General features: G+C 32.8%; 1 protein-coding gene across 2 annotated transcripts; it reads left to right on the top strand.

The window, feature by feature from the left end:
• The first annotated feature begins 10086 nt into the window (after positions 1 to 10086).
• Positions 10087 to 20992, top strand: LOC146949947 ((-)-germacrene D synthase-like). 2 transcript variants are annotated; one of them, XM_085745943.1, is made up of 7 exons: positions 10087 to 10331; positions 15089 to 15377; positions 16248 to 16623; positions 18858 to 19076; positions 19777 to 19921; positions 20020 to 20265; positions 20357 to 20894. In XM_085745943.1, exons 1-7 carry the CDS (start codon positions 10224 to 10226, stop codon positions 20660 to 20662), a joined length of 1689 nt encoding a protein of 562 aa, XP_085602069.1. In that variant the 5' UTR covers positions 10087 to 10223; the 3' UTR covers positions 20663 to 20894. The 2 variants fall into 2 exon arrangements, with proteins under 2 accessions (XP_085602069.1, XP_085602070.1); XM_085745944.1 differs by lacking the exon at positions 18858 to 19076 and having other exon boundaries at positions 10133 to 10331; positions 20357 to 20992.
• The last annotated feature ends 1021 nt before the right edge of the window (positions 20993 to 22013 follow it).

Below are 22013 nucleotides of genomic sequence, written 5' to 3'. Positions count from 1 at the left end.
CCTGCTGAAAAACATGCAGATTACAACTATTGGAGGAGACAAGATAAGCTCATTCTCCATGCTATTTTGTCCTCTGTTGAGGCCTCAATCATTACCATGCTAGGTAATGTCAAAAATTCAAAGGATGCCTGGGATATCCTTAACAAAATGTTTGCAAGCAAAACAAGAGCTCGCATCATGCATCTTAAAGAGCGGTTAACTCGAACCTTTAAAGGTTCCAAATCTATCTCTGAATACCTCCAATCCATCAAAGCAATTTCTGATGAACTTGCAATCATCAACAAGCCTATTGATGATGATGATCTCATGATTCATGCTCTCAATGGCCTTGGGTCCGAGTTCAAAGAGATCGCTGCAGCCCTTAGAACTCGCGAGAATGCCATCGCATTTGATGAACTACATGATATTCTGGTTGATCATGAAACTTTCCTACAAAGGGACCAAGAACCAACAATCATTCCAACTGCTCAAGTGGCTTACAGAGGCAAGCCAACATATCACAAGAAAGGTTCATTTCACAATCATATCAGTCCCTCTATCAACAACAGATCAGATTCTCAAGGCCAATAAAAGCGGGTTATGTGTCAGTTTTGTGACAAATCTGGACATACTGCTAAAGAGTGCTACAAGATTCATGGATACCCTTCTAAAAATGGTGTCAGATCAGCCGCCCACTCAGCCAGGTACACACCCCATGCTGATGAAACTGATTGGATACTTGACTCAGGAGCCACTCATCATCTCACCAACAATCTTGATGATCTGCACATCACCAATCCATATCACGGCTCAGACAAGATCACCATAGGAGATGGTAATACTCTTCCCATATCTCATGTTGGTAAGGCCAATTTATCTATTCAAAAGCACACTTTACACCTTCCCAAAGTCCTTCATGTCCCTCATATTTCTTGCAAATTATTATCTGTCTCCAACTTATGCAAGACTAACCCAATTTCTATTGAATTCTTTCATGATTATTACTTGGTAAAGGACTTGAAGACAAAGGCTCCTCTTCTAAAAGGATTGCATAAGGATGGGCTCTACTATCTCCCAAAATCTACCGCCAACCATAAAGCATTCCTTACAACAAAACATCAACCATGGCACCACATCCTAGGACACCCGAGTGATCGCATCATGAGACATTTATCTTCTTTGCATAAAATAAAACACGGTATCAACAATCCATGCATCTCTTGTAGTACCTCAAAAAGTCATAAATTGCCCTTTACTTCTTCTAGTATAGAGAGCACTAGGCCTCTTGAGAATATTTATTCGGATGTATGGGAACCTGCTCCCATTAGGTCGTTAGATGGCTACTTGTACTATCTAATCTTTGTTGATCATTATTCAAAATACACATGGTTATATCCCATGAAAAATAAGTCTGATGTCTCATTACTTTTCCTCAATTCAAAGAACTTGTTGAAAAATATTTTAACTTACCAATTGTTGCTCTATATTCTGACAATGGTTGAGAGTACATTAAACTAATTTTTTTTTGTCATCAAATGGCATCTCTCATTACACAACTCCACCTCACACACCCGAATTAAACTCCACTGCAGAGAGAAAACATAGACATATAGCTGAAACCGCTAGAGCACTCCTACACCATGCCAATTTACCATCTCAATTTTGGTCATTTGCATTCACCATGGCAACATATCTGATAAACCGGTCACCCACTCCTAACCTTAAAATGCAATCACCATACTTCACTCTACATCAACATCAACATAACATCCATCACCTACACTCCTTTGGATGCCTTTGTTTCCCATGGCTAAAACCTTACACAAACCATAAACTCCAACCCAAATCTATACCATGTATATTCATTGGTTACTCACCCTTACAATATGCATACCGTTGCCTAGATCCTAAAACCAACAAAATTTATACTTCACGTTATGTTGTATTCCATGACAACCATTTTCCTTATCCAACCATCAACCAAAATGCACCTGCTGCCAATCTCCCCATCAACACTAGTTTGATACCCCCTCACACAATACTATCTCTCAACCCAACCATTACTCAACCACAAGCACCAAACTCACCCATGGCCACAACACCACCCACATCTGAAGCAATCCTTCAAGAGGCTCCATTGTCTCCAAGCACTTCATCAGGTAATGAATCTTCTCCCTCACTTTCCCCTACACATAATTCTATTGCTTTCACTAACCCACCTGCAGATTCAAACACCACAAATCACATCATTACTAGATCTCAGAACAATATTTTCAAACCAAAAAAAATCTTCTATGCATCAAACCATCCTCTTCCTGAAAATCTAGAACCATATAATGTTAGACAAGCAATGCAACATCCTCATTGGAGACAAGCCATATCAGAAGAGTTCAATGCTCTAATTAGGAATGGCACATGGTCCCTTGTCCCACCACCAAAGAATAAGAACATTGTTGATTGCAAGTGGTTGTTTCGAATTAAACGTAATCCAGATGGCACCATAGATCGCTACAAAGCAAGGTTGGTGGCCAAAGGCTTTACACAATGTCCCGGGGTGGACTTCAAAGAAACCTTTGCCCCTGTTGTCCGACCTCAAACCATAAAATTAATTCTTACAATTGCTTTGACAAAAGGGTGGAAAATGCATCAAATCGATGTCAATAATGCATTTCTCCAAGGGTCACTTAATGAAGAAGTTTACATGGCACAACCTCCAGGCCTCAAAGACTCTCACCAACCAACTTATGTTTGCAAACTGCACAAAGCTATATATGGCCTAAGGCAAGCACCTAGAGCTTGGCATGATGCACTCAAAACCTTCATTACCTCTCATGGCTTCACTACAAGCCAAAGTGATCCTTCACTCTTCATATATGCCTCAGGTACTACTCTTGGATACTTTTTGGTTTATGTTGATGATCTTCTCTTAACGGGAAATGATGCATCATTTCTTCATCACTTTATTCAATCTCTCTCCGACCGGTTTTCTCTCAAACATATGGGAACACCACACTACTTTCTCGGAGTAGAGCTTATTCCTTCAAAAACAGGTTTATTCCTATCTCAACATAAATTAATTAGAGATATCCTTGAAAGGTATGATATGGATGCAGCAAAACCTACATATACACCTTTGTCCACAACTTCAACGCTCACACTAAATGATGGCACAGCTGCTGCAGACTCTACTCTTTATAGACAGATTATTGGTGCACTACAGTACCTCAATCTCACAAGGCCTGACCTTTCCTTTGCCATCAACAAACTGTCATAATTCATGCATAAGCCTACCAGTCTCCATTTTCAACATCTCAAAAGGCTACTTAGATATCTCAAGGCCACAATTAACTTTGGAATTTTGCTTAAGAAAACTACTGCACTCACCCTTCATGCATACACAGATGCTGATTGGGGTGGCAATACTGATGATCATACTTCCACATCTGCATATCTAATATATCTTGGAGGTAATCCCATTTCTTGGCTCTCAAGGAAACAACGCACCGTTGCTAGGTCCTCCACCGAGGTTGAATATCGAGCAGTAGCCACAACAACAGCTGAAATTATGTGGATAACAAATCTCTTGTCTGAGCTGCATATACCACTATCAAAGCCACCATTGCTCTTATGTGATAATGTAGGTGCCACTTATCTATGCTCCAATCCAGTTCTCCACTCCAAAATGAAACCCATATCCTTGGACTATCACTTTGTGCGTGAACAAGTACGTGATGGAAAGCTACAAGTCTCTCATGTTTCTACCAAAGATCAACTTGCTGACCTTCTCACCAAGCCCTTACCTCGAGCTAAATTTGAAGAATTAAGGTCCAAGATGAAAGTCACAGATGGTAACTTCATCTTAAGGGGGCATATAGGAGAATTAATATGAAATAATAAAGAATTAATGAGGAGCAAAAGTCACACCACAGCAAATCAAAGCATGGAACTGTTACAGCTCAAAAGTCAATGAGACAACAAAACAAATCATGTAATTATAGTAATTGTATTATATGTATTTATGTAGTATTATATACTTCCCTGATTGTAGTGTAGTGCATGAATGCACTCAGTTCACTCTCTATCTATTAATAGAGATTATTCTCACAATTGTAATACATTCAAAATAATATAAACCACTGTTCTTATAGGTATTGCGTACGAAAAAGCAATTTAGGAGCAACACCGGCAACGAAAGAACTCTCGGGTTTATTTTCTTGTTGTTATTTATTTCTATGAATATAAGTAACTAATTTCTATTGATCAGGTCTTTTAGATGATTCTAATTTGAGTTGTTTGAACCATGCGATTGTATAAACTCTTTTTAATGAAATTACAATTATATAGTCTTATTGATAATTATTTATTCTTAATGCTTTTGGTATATTGATCCTATATAAAATGATTTCAAAGATCAATTGACTATTGACACTAGCTATGAATTGGATCCAATATGTCTGATTAATCTTATGGGTCAATCTTGTTGGAACAAAATTGGTTTGCACAATTCCTCTAAGGTTTTGATGATAACAAAGTATTAAAGAACAATTGGATGTGTTAAAATTTGTTCAAGTGTGCAGGATCATAGAATGTATCCATCAAAGTATTGGACATGTATAAGAACATCAGAAGCTTAAAAGACTATGGTAAAAGATCTAAAGAAATGTCAACCAAAATTCGACATCTTGGATCAGAAGAAAAGGACGCCTCTCAGAAGCTGAAGATTAACCTCATCAGACTCTGTGAAGATCATTAGACTCAGAAGGCCTCGCCAAACTTAGGAGACCCCAACAGACTTGGAAGACCCCCAGACTTCAAAAGATCCTGAGGGACCCAGACTCCACGTCATATTTGTCGTCTTCTATAGTTGTCTCTATAAAGAATCTGAGTACAGTTTTGTCTTCTTTTGACCACATGTAGAAACATACAAAGAACTTTAAGGATAGAGAGAATGAACAAATACTTCCACTTTCAACAAATGATTTTCAAATGACTATCCAACGAAATTATCCATATTAAGAAAAGGTTCAACATCCTTGATTTGAAGCTTCTCAACGACTCTTAATATGCTGGCACTCTTATCCAACGTCTCTCAAATCCCTTCCTATAAAAGGAGCTAAAGACCTGAAGAAGATTAACAAGACTCTACTATTTTACTGTGTCATTACTTTGTCAAAATCAAATAGCGCAAAAACACTTAGAAATTTCTTAGAAAACTTTGATCTTAGAAATCCTAAATTTTAAAGAGTTTGTTCATATTGTTCAGTTTACACCACCAATTGTTTATCCGGTGTGAGAACAAATTTGTTTATTTTGTAAACAAAAGAAGTCTATTGCTTGTGAAGCTTGAGCAACATAAGTCTCATGGAATTATCCTTCAGCTTTAGAAGTCTCTTGCAAGCGTGCTTCAGTAATAGAAGTCTCTTGGAGTTGTCTTTGAGCATTGGAAGTTTCTTGCAGTTGTGCTTGAACAATATAAGTATCTTGATAGTGACCTTGACCATTGGAAGTCCTTTGGAGTTGTCCTTGAGCATTATAAGTTTTTTAAAAGTGTCCTTGGTGGAAGTCTCTTGGAGGAGTCCTTGAGCAATTGTAATAAGTAGTGATTATAGTAAAATCCCTTGGAAGTGCAAGGAGACTAGACTACTCCTGTGTTGTGGGAGAAACTGGTATAAATTGCTTTGTGTTTGGTCTTTCTCTCTCCCTCTCTTTTATTTATGTGTTCTATTATATTCAACTGCACTCAGAATCTGTGTTAGAATCTGAACCCATCGGAATCTGATTAGTGTTAACACTTTGAAAAAGAACGAGAAAAAGCCAACACAATTCAACCCCATCTTCTAATGTTTTTTCCACCTTCAAAACCAGGGATGGATTACTGTTAGGTTATGACATAGAAATTAACGCTCATACAAATCCTTCAACGATTATGGAATCACCCAAGGGATTAACATGTTGAAATTTGATAAGAGAGTTATGAGTCTAGGAATTGATCATAGTTATAGTTGTTAATGGTCGAAAGTCATTGCTCGGCAGTTACGGTTGTGGGAACCGTAACCGTTGAGCGTTACAATGCCGCAATCATGGGGCCATTATGATTTTGTGTTTTGAATTGATGTCTCGTGTTACTACGAGCTCCTCCCTCACGAAGAGGGGGGGTGTGAAGTGAGTAATTGACCCAATATTAGGTTAGGTTTGCTTATTGGGCATGAGCAATTCTAAATGGGAGAAGAGCAATTCTCTTGATATTTATTTATTAGTTAGGTTAGGATCCAAATTGTAGATTCGCCCTAGGCCACCAAAATCTCAAAAACGGCCATGATTCTTTTCAAAACTTTAACTCCATCCATTTTAAAATGAATGTCGTTTAAGGTTTTTACACACATATTAAGAAATCTGTTAATTAAAAGAAAGAGTTTTACCAAATTATCATAATCAACCATTTGTTTGTTTTTCATTAAAAAAAAAATTTGTTGTAGCGGATGACCAGAAAATGATTAACCTGCAAAATAACAAACCGTGAAATAAACATGAGGCGTGACTATGTCGCTCGATTAAGGAATTATCCGCAGGACTATCCCCCAGAATACAACAGGTTTTTCTCGGCGGTAACCGTACCAATGCTATCAAGACACGAGAAACACGCTATCAGTAACTTAGACACTTAGTACTTTAAAGAATTGGAAGAAGAAAAGAAGAACCAAATTTTTCTTAAGGTAATAAGGTTCTAATTCAGAAAGAATGTTATTAAGAGCTATTTTAATGCAAAAGACGTAAAAGATATTTTATAGCCTCCACATTTCACTTGATTTTCACAATATAATTAATTAATTAATTAAGATATTTTATAGTCGGTCCTTGCTCGGATACCGAGTTTGAAAAAAAAAAATTAACGGAAGTAACCCACAGTCACCAAAAATTAAGGAAAATTGAATTACTCATTTAGATACCAAGTCAAACACACTAAAAAAAAAGATACCAAGTCAAACTTAGGTAGTACGACACATTGAACATAATTAAAATCTAATATCACCTAAAAAATAGGTAGACAATTTCAAAAGGAAGTTCTACAACTCCTGTAACATGACAACGTGAAATCATGCATATCATGCATAAGTCAACAACATTTATTTTTAAATAAATTTAAACAAACTAAAATAAAATAATAACCAAATTACTTTTGAAATATTCAAAATATACAACAAAAATAATACTTTGAAAGTAATGTATATATTATTATTGAAGGGTACAATTGAAAATAAAAAAGTTATTATTACATTGAAAACTGAAAGCGACATTCATTTTAAAACAATTTTCTTTGTTAAAACGACACTCATTTCAAAATGAGGGAGTAATTTATTTTTCTCTTGGTTTCTCATTGAGTGAGAGATTCAAAAATTTTAATTCATTTTTATGGATATTTAGGACCATCTCTAAGATTACGTATCATTTGGGATTTCCTTGGTTGATTAAGTGAAATATTTATTTTAAAAGTTTTTATTTATTTTTTACACAAACTAAGTTAATATTATCAAGCAAATTCAGAATACAATATACGGGAATATGAAAGTTACTGCAACACGTATAAGGAGTAGATGTCAACATTCAAACTTGAGCACTACCAACGTTTTTAGTTGAACGTAGTTTTTTATATTTTATTATACTCCATATTTAATCATTTTAAGTGCTTTTAGAGTAAATAAATATATTACACTTCTTTTAAGTATTTATATAAAAATTATATGTTAATAACAGCCCACGTTTTGTCAGATTGAAACTCATCCATATATACTTCCAGCGCGAGTCTCCAATGTAACAGCCCACATTCCACTTGGAGGTGCTGAAGCAAACAAAGAATGGTTTGGTACAGAGACATTGTCAAGTTACGTACCTGGGCACGATTTTCATATTGTGAGAAGACAAATTCTAACTTGTCTAACTTGTGTCTTCAAGGTACATGTTAAAGAATTTATTAGAAAAATATATTTATGTATCAAAAGTCGTGCAGTGAATTTCATAAAAATTAAAATATTATATTTTTTAATGTAAAGTTGCTCTTTTTGGATTTCTTAACATGTGTCATTAGAAGACAAATTAGCATGACCTTGTGAAAATTGCATTTTTTACGTCATCATCATAAGCATATCATAAACTTCATCATCTTCATGATGAAAACGTGTTGTTTGTGGGTTTTGGTATAGTTCTCCCTTTTGTATATATTTTTCCCTTTTTTTCTAATAATATTTTGAGATTGGTGATATAGGATGGAGGTTCTTCGGATGTCGTTGCTTTCTCTAGATGTCTGTCATTTCGCTTGACTTATCAAAATAAAAAAATAAATATATAAGTGATAAAGTACATTTAAACATCTATGAATTATATTTAGAAATATGTTGTAAGATTTTTTTTTTAATTTTTAACACCATCGAATATATTATGTTTGTGCATGTGATCGAATAATCATTCAATAATTTACCTCTCACATTATTATCAATTTAATTCTTCACAAATAGAATTATTCAATACTTTTTTGTAGACTAAAAAATAGAATTATTCAATACTTTTTTGTAGACAATGTTTGTTATTTTTATAATATATGCAAGGTCAAAGGTTCAAACCCCGACCATCACCAAAAGAAAAAAAGAAGTTGGATGCAATACGTTTCAAAAAGTCAATTTTATTCATAATTGATTGTATAGACTAGTAATTTCTTTTATAATTGTTGGATATTTGTGTATTGACTTCATTATTGCTAAAATAAATATTCATGTATGATGTTGGATATGATGTTCCAACATCTTGGCACGGTTCAGTGTGTTTTGTTTTTGTGCCTTGGTTTACGCGCACTTTATCTTTTTAAGGAATCCAAGCCTTATTTCTTGTTGGCCAAGTAGCGTGCTTTTTGTCTAGAATCAACTGTGCTTTTATTTCCTAAAGGAGTAACAATATTTTAGGAAACTTTGGATGTGTATGGTTTGTTCCTAAAGATGTTCCGACATTTTAGGAGTTCGTTTATTTGTTACTGATTCTTGTTAAGTGGATCAGTAGGATCTACATTATTTTAAAGCCCAACAAGACTATTTAGCCCGTATTGCTTCAGTATATACACAAGACTGCAAGACCTAATTATTCATTCAGCCGTCATTGAAGAAATAACTTTTTAGGGTTTTGAGTCTTTGTTATTTGCGAGTCTTTCTTGTATCACCTTGATACATGTTAAGCACTGTGTATTATTGAGTTGTAAGTTGTGTACTACTCCTAAACTTTGAAGCACATAGGTACTTTATGTTTGAAGGTAAATTCATCTTATTGAGTTGTAATCTGATAATCACAGGGGTTGTGATTGATTGAGTGGAAGTGAGATGAGATCTCAGATCTAGGAATTCCTAGGTTGAAGTCAATACGGGTAGGTCCTAGGTCCAGAGTTGTAAACTTAGAGTTTGCTGAGAACTTAGATAAGGACTACACTAGTGGATTTCTTTCCTAGCTTGGTAGCCCCCTGAGTAGGTTTGTTGTCACCGAACTGGGTTAACAATCCTCCTGTACATTTTTCTTTCTTGTCTTTTACTTTTTCGTATTTCTGTTTGTTTTCATTAACACGATGTTCTAAACATTACACTCAACATTCGTAATTTGTGTCTGGTGTTGGAACATCGCATAGAACATCTGAAAGCTAGTGTGCCGGAATTTCAATAATGTAACCAAATAAGTTATTTGCAAGAAATTCATTATCCACTTAATTTGTTTATGATTATTGTTTTGACAATTTTTATTCTTAAAAAAGTTTTCTTTATATTTATTGTTGAGACCGAAAGTGTAAAAGTAATACTACAAATAACTTTATCAATTATGTATTAATTTTTTGGGAAAAGCTAACTTTTGCCCTTAAGGCACAAGTTAATGAATCAAATATAGTAATTTTTTGTTGGAATGTTTGCATTGAATTTAATTTTTGAATTTGTAATAAATATAATGCACAAAATTTGAGGGAATGTTTCTACTTTTGAGTTTCTTAACATGTACCATAAGGGTACAAGTTATCATCACCCTAATTTGTTTAGTTTCTTATTTTTGCTTACTTTCCTCAAATAATTTTATTTAGAGTAGCTAAATATACCACATCCACTTGAAGGGCTGCGCCCCTTGCCTAGGTACTATTTATATTCCCAACCTAAAATTACTTTCTCATCAACTTATTACAAAACACTCTCTTTTGCTCTTACCATCATCAGCTAAATTATCATAGAATGGAATCTCTTGCAGCTCCCGCACCAGTTGATATCAAGCGACCAATTGTAGATTTTAGTCCTAGCATTTGGGGGGATGTATTCCTTCAATATGACTCTCAACCAACGGTACTATTACTTTCACATGCAATGTTTTACGTACATATATATGCGTTAGTTTATACTATCTTATAGCATTTTAACGAGATATATATTATACTGTATTGGCCTTTGATGTTATAATCTAGTTCGATTCCTATCTAATTATGGGATCACAAACTGCAATCTTTAAACTACAAAAAAAAAAAACTAGAATCTTTCTTGGAGATCTTATTCAAGATGATACTTCATATGCTTTTTGTGGTGCTCTCAGTTGAGTCGACATCTGTTTGTTACTTGTCAGTCTATTCTATCCATGGTGGAGTTTTTAGCATAGTAACGGGGCTCGGGGTGGGAGGAGGGTCAGGTTCAGGGACATGATTGTTTTTCTACGACTTTTCTGTTTCCGTATTGGTGTGGGGCTTAGATGATTGTTAAAACATGTGTGTCAAAATCTTGAATGACACTTATTACGTGAGAGAGCAACTTTCTTTTGTTTTATACTTTATTTTCATAGTGTAGTTAATGTGTTTAATTTGTGTGCGAATTTTACTAAATTGTTGTTATTTGTATGTGTATTTTATTTTATTTTTTATATTTTAATGCAAGTTAATAGTATTAATTAGGATATCTTTAAAAAAATGCACATAATAATTTGTATAGAGATTTAGATTTAGGGACTAGATTTTTTTTTTTTTAAAAAAAACTTATAATTAGGGACGGATGGGGAAGTAATTGTTTTATTAATTGTAGTTGACTAGTTGTATCCTTCTATGACCTTTACTTGGCTGGAGGATTGCTTTTATTTTTGCGTATCTCTCCTCCTAGTGCTTCTATGACCTTTACTTGGCTAGAGGATTGCTTTTATTTTTGCGTATCTCTCCTCTTAGTGCTCTCTCTCTCTCTCTCTCTCTCTCTCTCTCTCTCTCTCTCTCTCTCTCTCTCTCTCTCTCTCTCTCTCTCTCTCTCTCTCTCTCTCTCTCTCTCTCTCTCTCTCTCTCTCTCTCTCTCTTAGCTCAGTTGATAGGGACATACATTATTATATACAGGGGTCGGGGTTCGAACCCCATACACCCCACTTATTCACTTTGAAAAAGGTGAATTCTAGCCACTAGCCTACTTGAAAGAAAAAAAAAAAGAATTATAGATACATACATATAGATCTTAGCCATTCAAAAATAAAAGGCCAGCCATTCATTATGTAAGTCACAAAAACTAGGAAGGATTTTTTATACGCAAAACCATTAATGCGAGTATAGTTTCGTTCACCATTAATGTTGAAAATAAATTGAGTTGAGTCGAATTTATTTCAGTTTTATTTGGCTCAAAACTCGACTCGAGTTTGTCACCAATATTTTGTTCAGCTCATACTCAACTCGATTCTAGTTCTTGAGTAATTTGATTTAACTCGTTGGTTCGAATCAAATGAACCAATAGACAAAAAGAAAACTATTTTTTTTAAGAAAAACACTATAAATCGACAAATGAGAGTATGTGGAGTGTTAACGTTTGCTATATAATTTAAATTAAAAATCCATTTTAAATGTGGGAATTAGTGTAAACCTTCGGAGAAAAAAAAATACGACCAATATTTTCTTTTAAATTAGTGTAATTGATATAGCAATGAAAAACAATATTTATATATATCAAGTTGTCTCATGTATCAAACGAGTCGAAATACACATAACTCAAGTCCAACTCGTTTATTGAACGAGCTTATGTTTCAACTCAAGTTCGACTCATTTGATCTACAAACCAAGCTCAACGAATTATTTACCGAATCAAATCTCGAATTATTTTCGAATTGGTTCGGTTCATTGTCAGCCGTATTCACCACTGCAGCTCCATCACATACCACCATCGATAGCTACCGTGGACGGTCATCATACTTTTATAAAAAAAAATTAATAAAATTACCGATTTAAAATTATTTTAAAAAATTATATTATTTCAAAGACAGATCTTTTTTGGGATGAATTAACCAAAAGAAGAAAAAAAAAGCAAAAACATGTTTTCAAAATATTTTAAAAATTAGTTAAAAATATCCTTGAATTTTTTTATAAACTTTAATAGATGGATAGAATGAATATCCATATATTGAAAATATAAAATGGATGGATTGGATGAGATTTTTTAAAAGAATTTTCAATGAATTGTTAATGAATTAAGAAATTGTTTTAATTCATTCATTACCATCCAAATTCTTCCAATCCATTAATTTTCCCACCATTTCACAATTCCACTTTACCGGATACCATTTCAATAGGAGTGATCAAAATCGAAACAACCCAATAGAAAACCTGTAAACGAAACCAACCCAAATCGAAAATTGCAAAAACCGCATTTGGACCATGTTTTGACTGAACCATATGGTTCGGTTCACTCTGCAGTTTTTATTTTACCAATCGAGGCAAAACGAACCAAGTCACAACATAACATTAATTAAAATTTTGTCACTCAACCTAGCACTCATAGAAATTCGATGTAAATTTTATAGAATGACTTTTTTTTTATTAAGACATTTTTTTTCTTGTTAAGTTTCTTCTATGTTTTTTATATCAAAGATGTATTTATGTGCTTTAAGTTAATTCTGCTTGATTATTTGCATGTGTGTGTTAGATATATCCTGAATCTTAGAACTCAATGAAAACTTTTAGAGAATGGTAAAATCTTAATGTCTTTTGTATTTCTTATCGAAGAGGGTTGCTTTTTGGTCCATGTTGACAGAAAATGAAATTGTATAGTTACACCAAGCAACCCAAATTGTATTGGTTTGGTTTGGTTTGATTTTGTTTTTTATTATACTAAAAGTTAATTGGACCAAACCAAACCGTATGGTTTTTTATCTTACGATTCAGATGACTTTTAGCCTATAGAACTCACGTGTATATCACCTAATAAAAGAGTATATGTTGAAAAGAGAGTTTGCTAGCAATCCTAAAAATGAAAGAGAATATTGACTAGTTCAGGATAGTGCATTTTTAAAATAATGAAACTTAACTTTTGACATTTTTATTGTTTTCAGAACATGTTTACAATTCACTTCAAGTGTCTCTTATCTATTTGTTTATAAAATAAAAGGTTAAAATATTTTTGGTCCCTGCAAAATGGAGACCTTCTTAAATTTAATCCTTACTTAACTTTAATAGTTTTTATAGTCCTTCAAAAAAAATTTATGCACTCAATTTCAATCCTTGCTAAAACAAATTTATTTAATTATCATTAAACTCTTTGGTTTTTGAATGATATTTTTACACACATCTTTAGAACATAATAAATAAAAAGTTATTCCGCAAAAAAAAGCAATTGCAATATTTATTTTTTAGGTCTAGATTTTGGTTACATTTATTTTGATCGGTTGACATTTAACAAATCATATTTAATTATCTTACGAACATGTGTGTATAAGGGACAGAAGTTTGTATAAGGGATAATTCAAGCACTTTTATTTTAACAAAAATTACATTTTTTAATATATAAAAATGTTAAGACGACTTATAATAAAGAGTAAAGATATTTGAACAACCATTTCATACAACTTTTGGTGACAACTTTTTTTTCTCTCTTTTCATTGGTTAAAAACAATGGAGAGAGAAAAAGGAAGAGAGAGAATAAGAGGATAATGTGAGTATGAGAGAGAAAATTATCAAAAAGTTGTCACAAAGTGGTTGTACAAATATCATTTCTCTATAATAAAATACATAGACCAATTAATAAGTATTTTCAATAAATGAACTTTTATAATGTTACGAACATGTGTGAATAAGGGACAGAAGTCTGTATAAGGGACAATTCAAGCATTTTGTTTTAACAAAAACTATATTTTTTAAATATATATAGGGTTTAGGACATAGACCAATTATTAAAAAGTATGATACATGAGTATAAAATACGTGGAGCAAATTAATGAGTACGATTTACGTGTTCTATTTTAGATTTCGTTTTTTACTTTGTTTCTGTGAAAGGAAAAATATTGTAAGTTGTGGTCGCTCGTAGGATGCCCTTAAAAATGAATTAAATCATTTTAGACTTCGTTTTTTATTTTTATGAAAGGAAAAATATTGTAAGTTGTGGTCGCTCGTAGGATGTCCTTAAAAATGAATTAAATCATCTTTTTTTTTTTGTTCGGGGTTCGAACTCCAAAGCTTACATTAATTATATATTAATGCATTGTCTCTAGTAATTGAGTTAAGCTTATGAGGACGAATTAAATCATATGATATCGATAATCAATGACCCGTTTGATTTATATTTATAGATTGGGTCTGTTTGATGGTCAGGATAGGGAGACAGGATATGATACATTAATCATATCCGCTAAGATCTCATGTTTGATGCACCAAAGGGATATGATAAAATAAATCATTTTCCTATCATATCCTGACTTTCCTTTGTAATTTCTATCCTGACTATAGGCTGGGTTAGAAATTATCCTGATGGGCTTAGAAGATCATTCATTATATATTATCTTGATATTCTTCCATTTTTTTTTAAAAAATATTGTCATTTTTAAAATAAATGATAGCATGTATTTTCTATTATAATTAATAACATGTCATTATTACAATATTTAATTAATTATGAGGCAATTTTTTTCATTTAATTATAATGATATCCTGTTTGTTATCATGTACGCATCAAACAGATGATAAGATTAATAGTTATCATGTCATTATCATATCCTATCTCTATCCAACTTTATATCATATTCTGCCACTATCCTATCCTGGTCATCAAACGGAATGCTATATAAATATTCCATTCCTTGTGACCAATATTACCTGCAGGAAATCGACGAAAATATGAAGAAACAAGTGCAAATGCAAAAAGAGGAAGTGAGGAAGATTTTTCAATCTTCAAGCAATGATATTTCACAAAAGTTAAACTTCATTGACTCATTGCAACGTTTGGGAATATCTTATCATTTTGAACGTGAAATTGATGAAGCATTAGAACAAATCTACAAGAATTTAACTAAAAATAAGGAAATAATAACCACAAAAGAAGGTTCCCTTCACTTCCTTGCCTTAGCATTTCGTTTGCTTAGGCAAAAAGGATATCACATTTCATCAGATGGTAAGTAGAATTTTTTACGCATATTTATAGGGGTGTAAGTGGTTCGGATAAAACCAACAAAATCGAAAGTCCAAACCGAACCAAACCGAAAAAATATCCAACCTTGTTTGGTTCGGTTTGAAACCAATCCGAACCAATCAAAACCGATCTAGTTTGGTTTGATTCATGGTTTTTCATTTTGAGATTCGTGAAACCGATGAACCAATCCGATGATAACCGCACTCCTTATTTTACTAATATTATTCTACCTCACACAAACTTATGGTTAGGCCCAAAATTAAATTTCATGATGTTTTAATTTCAGTTTGCCTGTATTTGTTATTTTGACTATGTTTTAATTTTAGGATGTTCTTTTTGGAATGTTTGTGTTTGTTGATGAATGATGCATGTATGGATCATGAATGATTGAAATATTTGAGTTTGATGAAGTTGTTTTTAAAGAATGATGGATGAATGAATCTTGGATCATATGTATGAAATATTGAGAAATGTTAGTTATAAAAAAATTGTTTGAAAAATAGAAAACATGAAAAAACAAAATATGAAATACAATTATACAAAGATCTATGGAATATTTTTGTGAGAATATGAATTTTTTTTAATTGTATTTTTAAATAAACCGATCAACCGAACCAATCCAAACCGAACCAAACCGATTAGTTTGGTTTGGTTTCTTTTTTGAAAAACAGTAAAAACCGAACCAATCCAAACCGATGAAGGTTTCATCGGTTCGGACATTTTTTTGACTGAAAACCAATATAAACCAAACCGTTACACCCCTGCATATTTAACTTCATAGCCATTAATAATAATATTACAATAAAATCTCACAAGGTTAATGTTAATAATGTGGGTGAGTTTTTTTGACAGAGATATTTGAAAAATTCAAAAACAATAAAGGAAGCTTGAATGAAAATCTTTCCAAAGATGTACGAGGAATGTGGAGTTTGTACGAAGCTGCACAATTAAGGATTCATGGTGAAGATATATTAGATGAAGCACTTGATTTCACATACTCTCACCTTAATTCCCTTATCACCAATGAATTGAGTCCTTTTCTTGCTAAACAACTATGCCAATGCTTAAAGACACCTCTTCACAAGGGAGTTCCTAGGTTAGAGACAAGGTGTTATATTTCTTCCTATGGTGAAGAACCTTCACATAGTGAAGTTCTTCTAAAGTTTGCAAAACTAGATTTCAACACGTTGCAGAAAATGCATCAAAAAGAAATCGGCAGCATCACCAAGTAAGTATAAAAAGGATTTGAGAATAGTCTATATATACATTTGAATTCTGATAACATTTGAATTTTGATACAAAGTGTCATTATGAACATTTGACATTGTCAACATAACCATTAATATATACGACTTTAGAAATAGTTATAATTACTCAAATAGCTTCAATGATTTGATCGGTCATATGAACCAATTTGTGAAATTTGAAAAAAATTGTATATGAAAAAATTTGGGGACCAATTTGTGAAATTTGAAAAAATATATATGAACCAATTTGTCAAACAGTTTAACCACTTAAATTTTAAATAATTGTATACTGACCCCCTAAATCTTCAAAGACTATTACTTTTCTCACCCTACTGTCTTCTCACGCGCCCTGCAAAAATTCCAAAAATACCCCTGTTAGTGCTTTCTAGATTTTAAAATCTGGACAAAATCGATATAAAAAGGGTCTGCTCTTTTCTTCAATATGACGCCTTTTCTCTTCCAATTTCTTCCCCATCTTCTTCCTCAAATCAAATACCCATTCTCTAACAAAGGCTTTGTAAGATCTTGCAAACTGTTGCTATTCTTTAGTGTTGCTATACGAGAGGAACTTACTGGTGGTACTAAAGAATCTGATGGTTTACTAGTTGGTGCTTGAGTAGATTCAACACTCTTAGGTTTTTGTTGTTTGTTAGCTGGACCATAACTTGAAGTGCTTGCACTAGCTTCCGACCTAGCTTTTGCTCCACTAGAAGATTGATTATTGGTATTAATCGAAGTGGAAGTCTCATTCCTATTTTCTTGGTTAATCCATATGAAGGAATTTGTTGATTTCAATTTTCAATGGATGGATTCGGATTACATAATCCGGATGTTTTTACACATTCCGGATTATATAATCCGAAATATGTAAATCACCCAGTTGAAAGTCAATAAATAGGGTGAAAAATGATGTTTTCGGATTACATAATCCGGAATGCGTTAAAACAATTCGGATTTTATAATCCGGAATGTGATTATATGGAGGATTTCTCTAGTATGACCAATATTTTTTTTTTCAGAAACAAGCTTTGTATTGCATAAAGAATTGTTGGGATAAATAAATCCTTGGAACCTGGTGTTGGAGTACTTATTTCTCTACATAACAATGCTCAAAGTATGAAGCTGACATATCCAGAACTCTTGTGATGAATGAGAAAAGTAAAGTTTCAATACTCACTTCAAAGCATTAGAATCATGAGTCATGAATTTTAAAGATTTCAAATTCCAAATTAACTTGCCTCATCAAGAGCTTAAAAAATATCAATGCTTGGTTGGTGAATTGTGCACACAACAGTTCTCCCTTGTCTACTGTGTTTCTCACAGTTCGCATCACAATAGCATCAAGGCCTGATGTTGGTTCATCATGAAGATGATTGAAGGGTTAGCAACCAATTCCACAACAATAGAAAGCTTAAAATAAAAAAATTCTGGAAAAACACCATTCCGGATTATAAAATCCAGAAAGCTCCGAGGGTAATTTTGGAAAAAAATAGGGCGCGCGAGGAAAGATATAGGGTGGGAAAAGTAATAGTCTTCTTCAAAATGTGCAAATTAGTCTGTAAATTCAAATTTGACCCAAAACTTGTAAAATTTATAAAAGTAGACCCATAATATTAGCACTGAAAGTTTATACTACCCTATCCAAACTAAGATACTTAGATATGAAGAAAATTCAATTGAACCACTTGAATTGTCTAAAATTCTAAATTCTAAAAAAAAAATTCATTTCATCATCCAAACACATTCATAAGAAATTTTACTTTATAAATTAAACATTTCTCTGCTTTATTTCTTTACTCTAAACAAGCTAAATCCATCTAATATATTAAATTACTATTGAATTAATGGAAGATCAACTTATAATATATAGGCAAAATAATACTTATGGTCTCTTAAATAGTTTTAGATAACAATTTGGTCTTTTATCTTTTTTCAATTTTATTTTTTCCCTTTTAGTTTATTTGTAATGAATTTTTAAGTTTCTATAATCTATGGGTTTCTTTTCTTATGATCTTTCAATCTTCAAATCTATAGTCTTTTATCTATGTTTGCATACAAATATTTGATTTGAAGTTTGAAAATTCATATACAAATGACACAGCTAGAAAGATGGTGGTGGAAAAACTCAGAATTATTATATGAAATTAAGTTAATAGACTATAAACGTAATATTTCTCAATATATATGATATTAATTAGTTGTATTTATACTGTAGGTGGTGGAAAAACTCAGAATTTGCAACAAACGTCCCATACGCAAGGGATAGAGTGGCTGAGCCTTACTTTTGGCCATTGGCTATGTCTTATGAGCCTAAATATAGCACAGCTAGAAAGATGGTGGGAAAATTAGTAGCATGTGTTTCTCTTTTAGATGATACTTATGATGCCTATGGCACGGTTGAAGAGCTTGAACTTTTCACAGAGGCAATGAAAAGGTTGATTCGAGTCCAAAAAGATATTGACTAATTTTATTCTATTTTTTTACAATATGACAATTAATGACCAGATGACGACGTTCAATCATTAACATGAGCATGAGTTAACTTTGCAAATGTTTTTTTTTTTTTTTAAGGTTACTTTGAAATGGTTAAACATGTATTTTCTTTAGAAAAAGATAAACCACTCAAGTGTTGGGTGACTTAGATTTTTTACCTAAACATAATATGGTCATAATTTGGGACTAACCTATTACTCTCCTCTCTCAAATTATAAATCGCTTTAAAGAAAACATTTATTCTAAATTATAAATCATTTTATTTTTTTTGAATGACCTTATAAGTCATTTTATAATACCAATAAAACATTAATGATTTTTTTCTTCGTATTATATCCTTACTATTTAATACTCTCTTCTTTCAGTTCTTTGAATTTCTCTTCCTTGTACCATTAATATAATGAAGTATAAGTTTATAAAGTTACTTATAATTTCCTTTTCTAATACAACATTGATTTTATTTCTTAATTAGTATGAAATTATCAAAATGATTTTTAATTTGAGATGGAGGGAATACCACTTTTGAACTTAATTAGAATCTTTTTTTTTTTTTTTTTTTTGACAAAAACTTAATTAGAATCATGTTTTTTATTATCTATGCATTTGGGTCATTTATAATTCTCTTGTGATCTGAATTTCAGGTGGGATATTAATGTCATTCAATCCCTTCCAGAGAGTATGAAAGGGGTGTTTAATGCAATTGTTGAATTGTGTGATGAAATTGAGACAACAATTGTGGAGAATGGAACATCAAGTTTGGTGTTTATACAATATGTCAAACAAAATGTAGGCTTACAAATTCATATATTATTTCAAAATTACCAATTGTGCTTAATTTTGCTCTTTCAGTAAATTAGTTGATCAATATTTTTATTAATTTACAGTTTTACAAATTGGCACGATCCTACTTTGTTGAATCAAAATGGTGCAGTGAAGGATATATTCCAACATATGATGAATACAAGGCTAATGGATCTATATCTTCTTCATACCCACTTCAAATAATATCTTTTATAGGGCTTGGAGAATTTTCAAACGATGAGATTCTCGATTGGATTTTCAACTATCCAACGATCATCGATGCTATATCGGCTCATGGCAGACTCGCTGATGACATATCCTCACATAAGGTACTGCATATTGTGTATCTGCATATGAAAGTACATCGAAAGTATCTAACAAAACTGAAGTATACATATTTTGTATCTGCTTTATTTATAGTTTGAGCAAGAAAGAGTGCATGTTGCTTCTGCGGTGGAATGTTGCATGAAGCAATATGACATGTCAGGAGAAGAGGCTTATAACTTCATTCGCAAGGAAATCGAGAATTATTGGATGGTTATGAATGAAGAGTGCCTCAAGTTAGACAACATCCCAAGACCGGTGCTTGAATTTATTATGAATGTGGCGCGAGTGACTGAGTTTGCATACGAAAACTTTGAGGATAAATACACAAAACCAGAACTGTTGAAAGATTACATTGCTGCACTACTTATAGATCCTATAAGCATTGAGCAGAGTGAGTAGAAGAAGCAAGATCAGTTATAATAAGTGGCTATTTTACATTTTAATCCATCTGCTTTTCCTTGATCGTGAATCGTTTTTTATTGTTGTATTGATAATTCAAACTATAATGCCACAATTTGAAATATAAATTACCTTTGTACTATTAGGTAATTCAATCTGTAATGCCACAGTTTAAACTTGACTTAGGTTTGTTTAGATGTTGGGGATGTTTACACATCTATTTCTTTTGCAATCTGGTTTTGTTCCCCGCGTTGGATCCACTGGTTTGTGCTAGCATTTTGGTGTGTATTGTCACTATGCATATGGTATCACCAGCTGGATTCATGTTGTGCTAGCTGATTTCGTGGTTATTGGGTCAGGTACCTGTCCCCAACATTTTGTGCTTGTTTTTATTTAATATATTTTCCTTTGCTTAAAAATATCAAAGAATGTACATTTTTGGCGACTTGCTTAGTCAATAATGCGAAGATAACCATTTCGGAGCGGATGGGAGTAGGCTAGGCCGAGCTAGGCTTTGCAAGGTCTAAGCCTGGCCTACCATATTTTCTTAAAGCCTAAGTGTGGCCTGCGGCCTGTCATAGGCCTACTTTTTAGGCCTGAGCCTGGACTTCTGAGAGCCTGATACGGCTTGTTAGCCTGTTTAAAAGCCTATATCTTATGAACATCTTTAAATAAGCAATGTGATCTAAGTTTAAATGGATTAGCGAACTAATAGTTCAATTAAATTAAACTCTCTTTACATGATCAACACGAGATTGTAAGGAATTCGACTATATATTGTATCATATTTCTATTCTAGTTTATAATAATACATTTATATATGCAAAAAAATAATGTATACTAATAAAGCTTAAATTATTGAAAAAGTTTACAAATTTATATTTTAATTAAAAGTACAAAATATAATATAATAATAAATAATATTATTCATATTACTTAAATAGGCCGGCCTAATAGGCTTAAGAGGCTTTTTGAGAGACCTGTGGTCTGGCCTTTTAAGCTAAATAGGCTTAAAAAAAAACCTAGGCCTTCTCTATTTAAGAAAAAAGTCTGGTCTGGTCTGGCCTGTCGTAGGCTAAGCCGTAGACCCTTGTAGGCCGGCCTGACCTATTCCCATCCCAAGCGGAACATTTTAAACATTACTAGCAGAAAAAGAGTGGTGCTATATAGACACCCTTTACACACGGCTTGCACGACAATGAATAACACACCATTTGCTTTGCTAAAACAAAAATCATTTAAAGTCAAAATGCCAAAAATAAGTGAGGTGAATACAACGCCAAATATTTAACAGCAACGACCTAAGTATTTGTATTTTTCCTAGTACAAATGCCAAAGCATTGTTGTAATA

Source organism: Medicago sativa, chromosome 2, assembly GCF_051527215.1.
Source record: "Medicago sativa cultivar Bolivia chromosome 2, Bolivia_mono, whole genome shotgun sequence".
NCBI classification, from domain to species: domain Eukaryota; kingdom Viridiplantae; phylum Streptophyta; class Magnoliopsida; order Fabales; family Fabaceae; genus Medicago; species Medicago sativa.
This window is presented reverse-complemented; position numbering and strand designations above follow the sequence as displayed.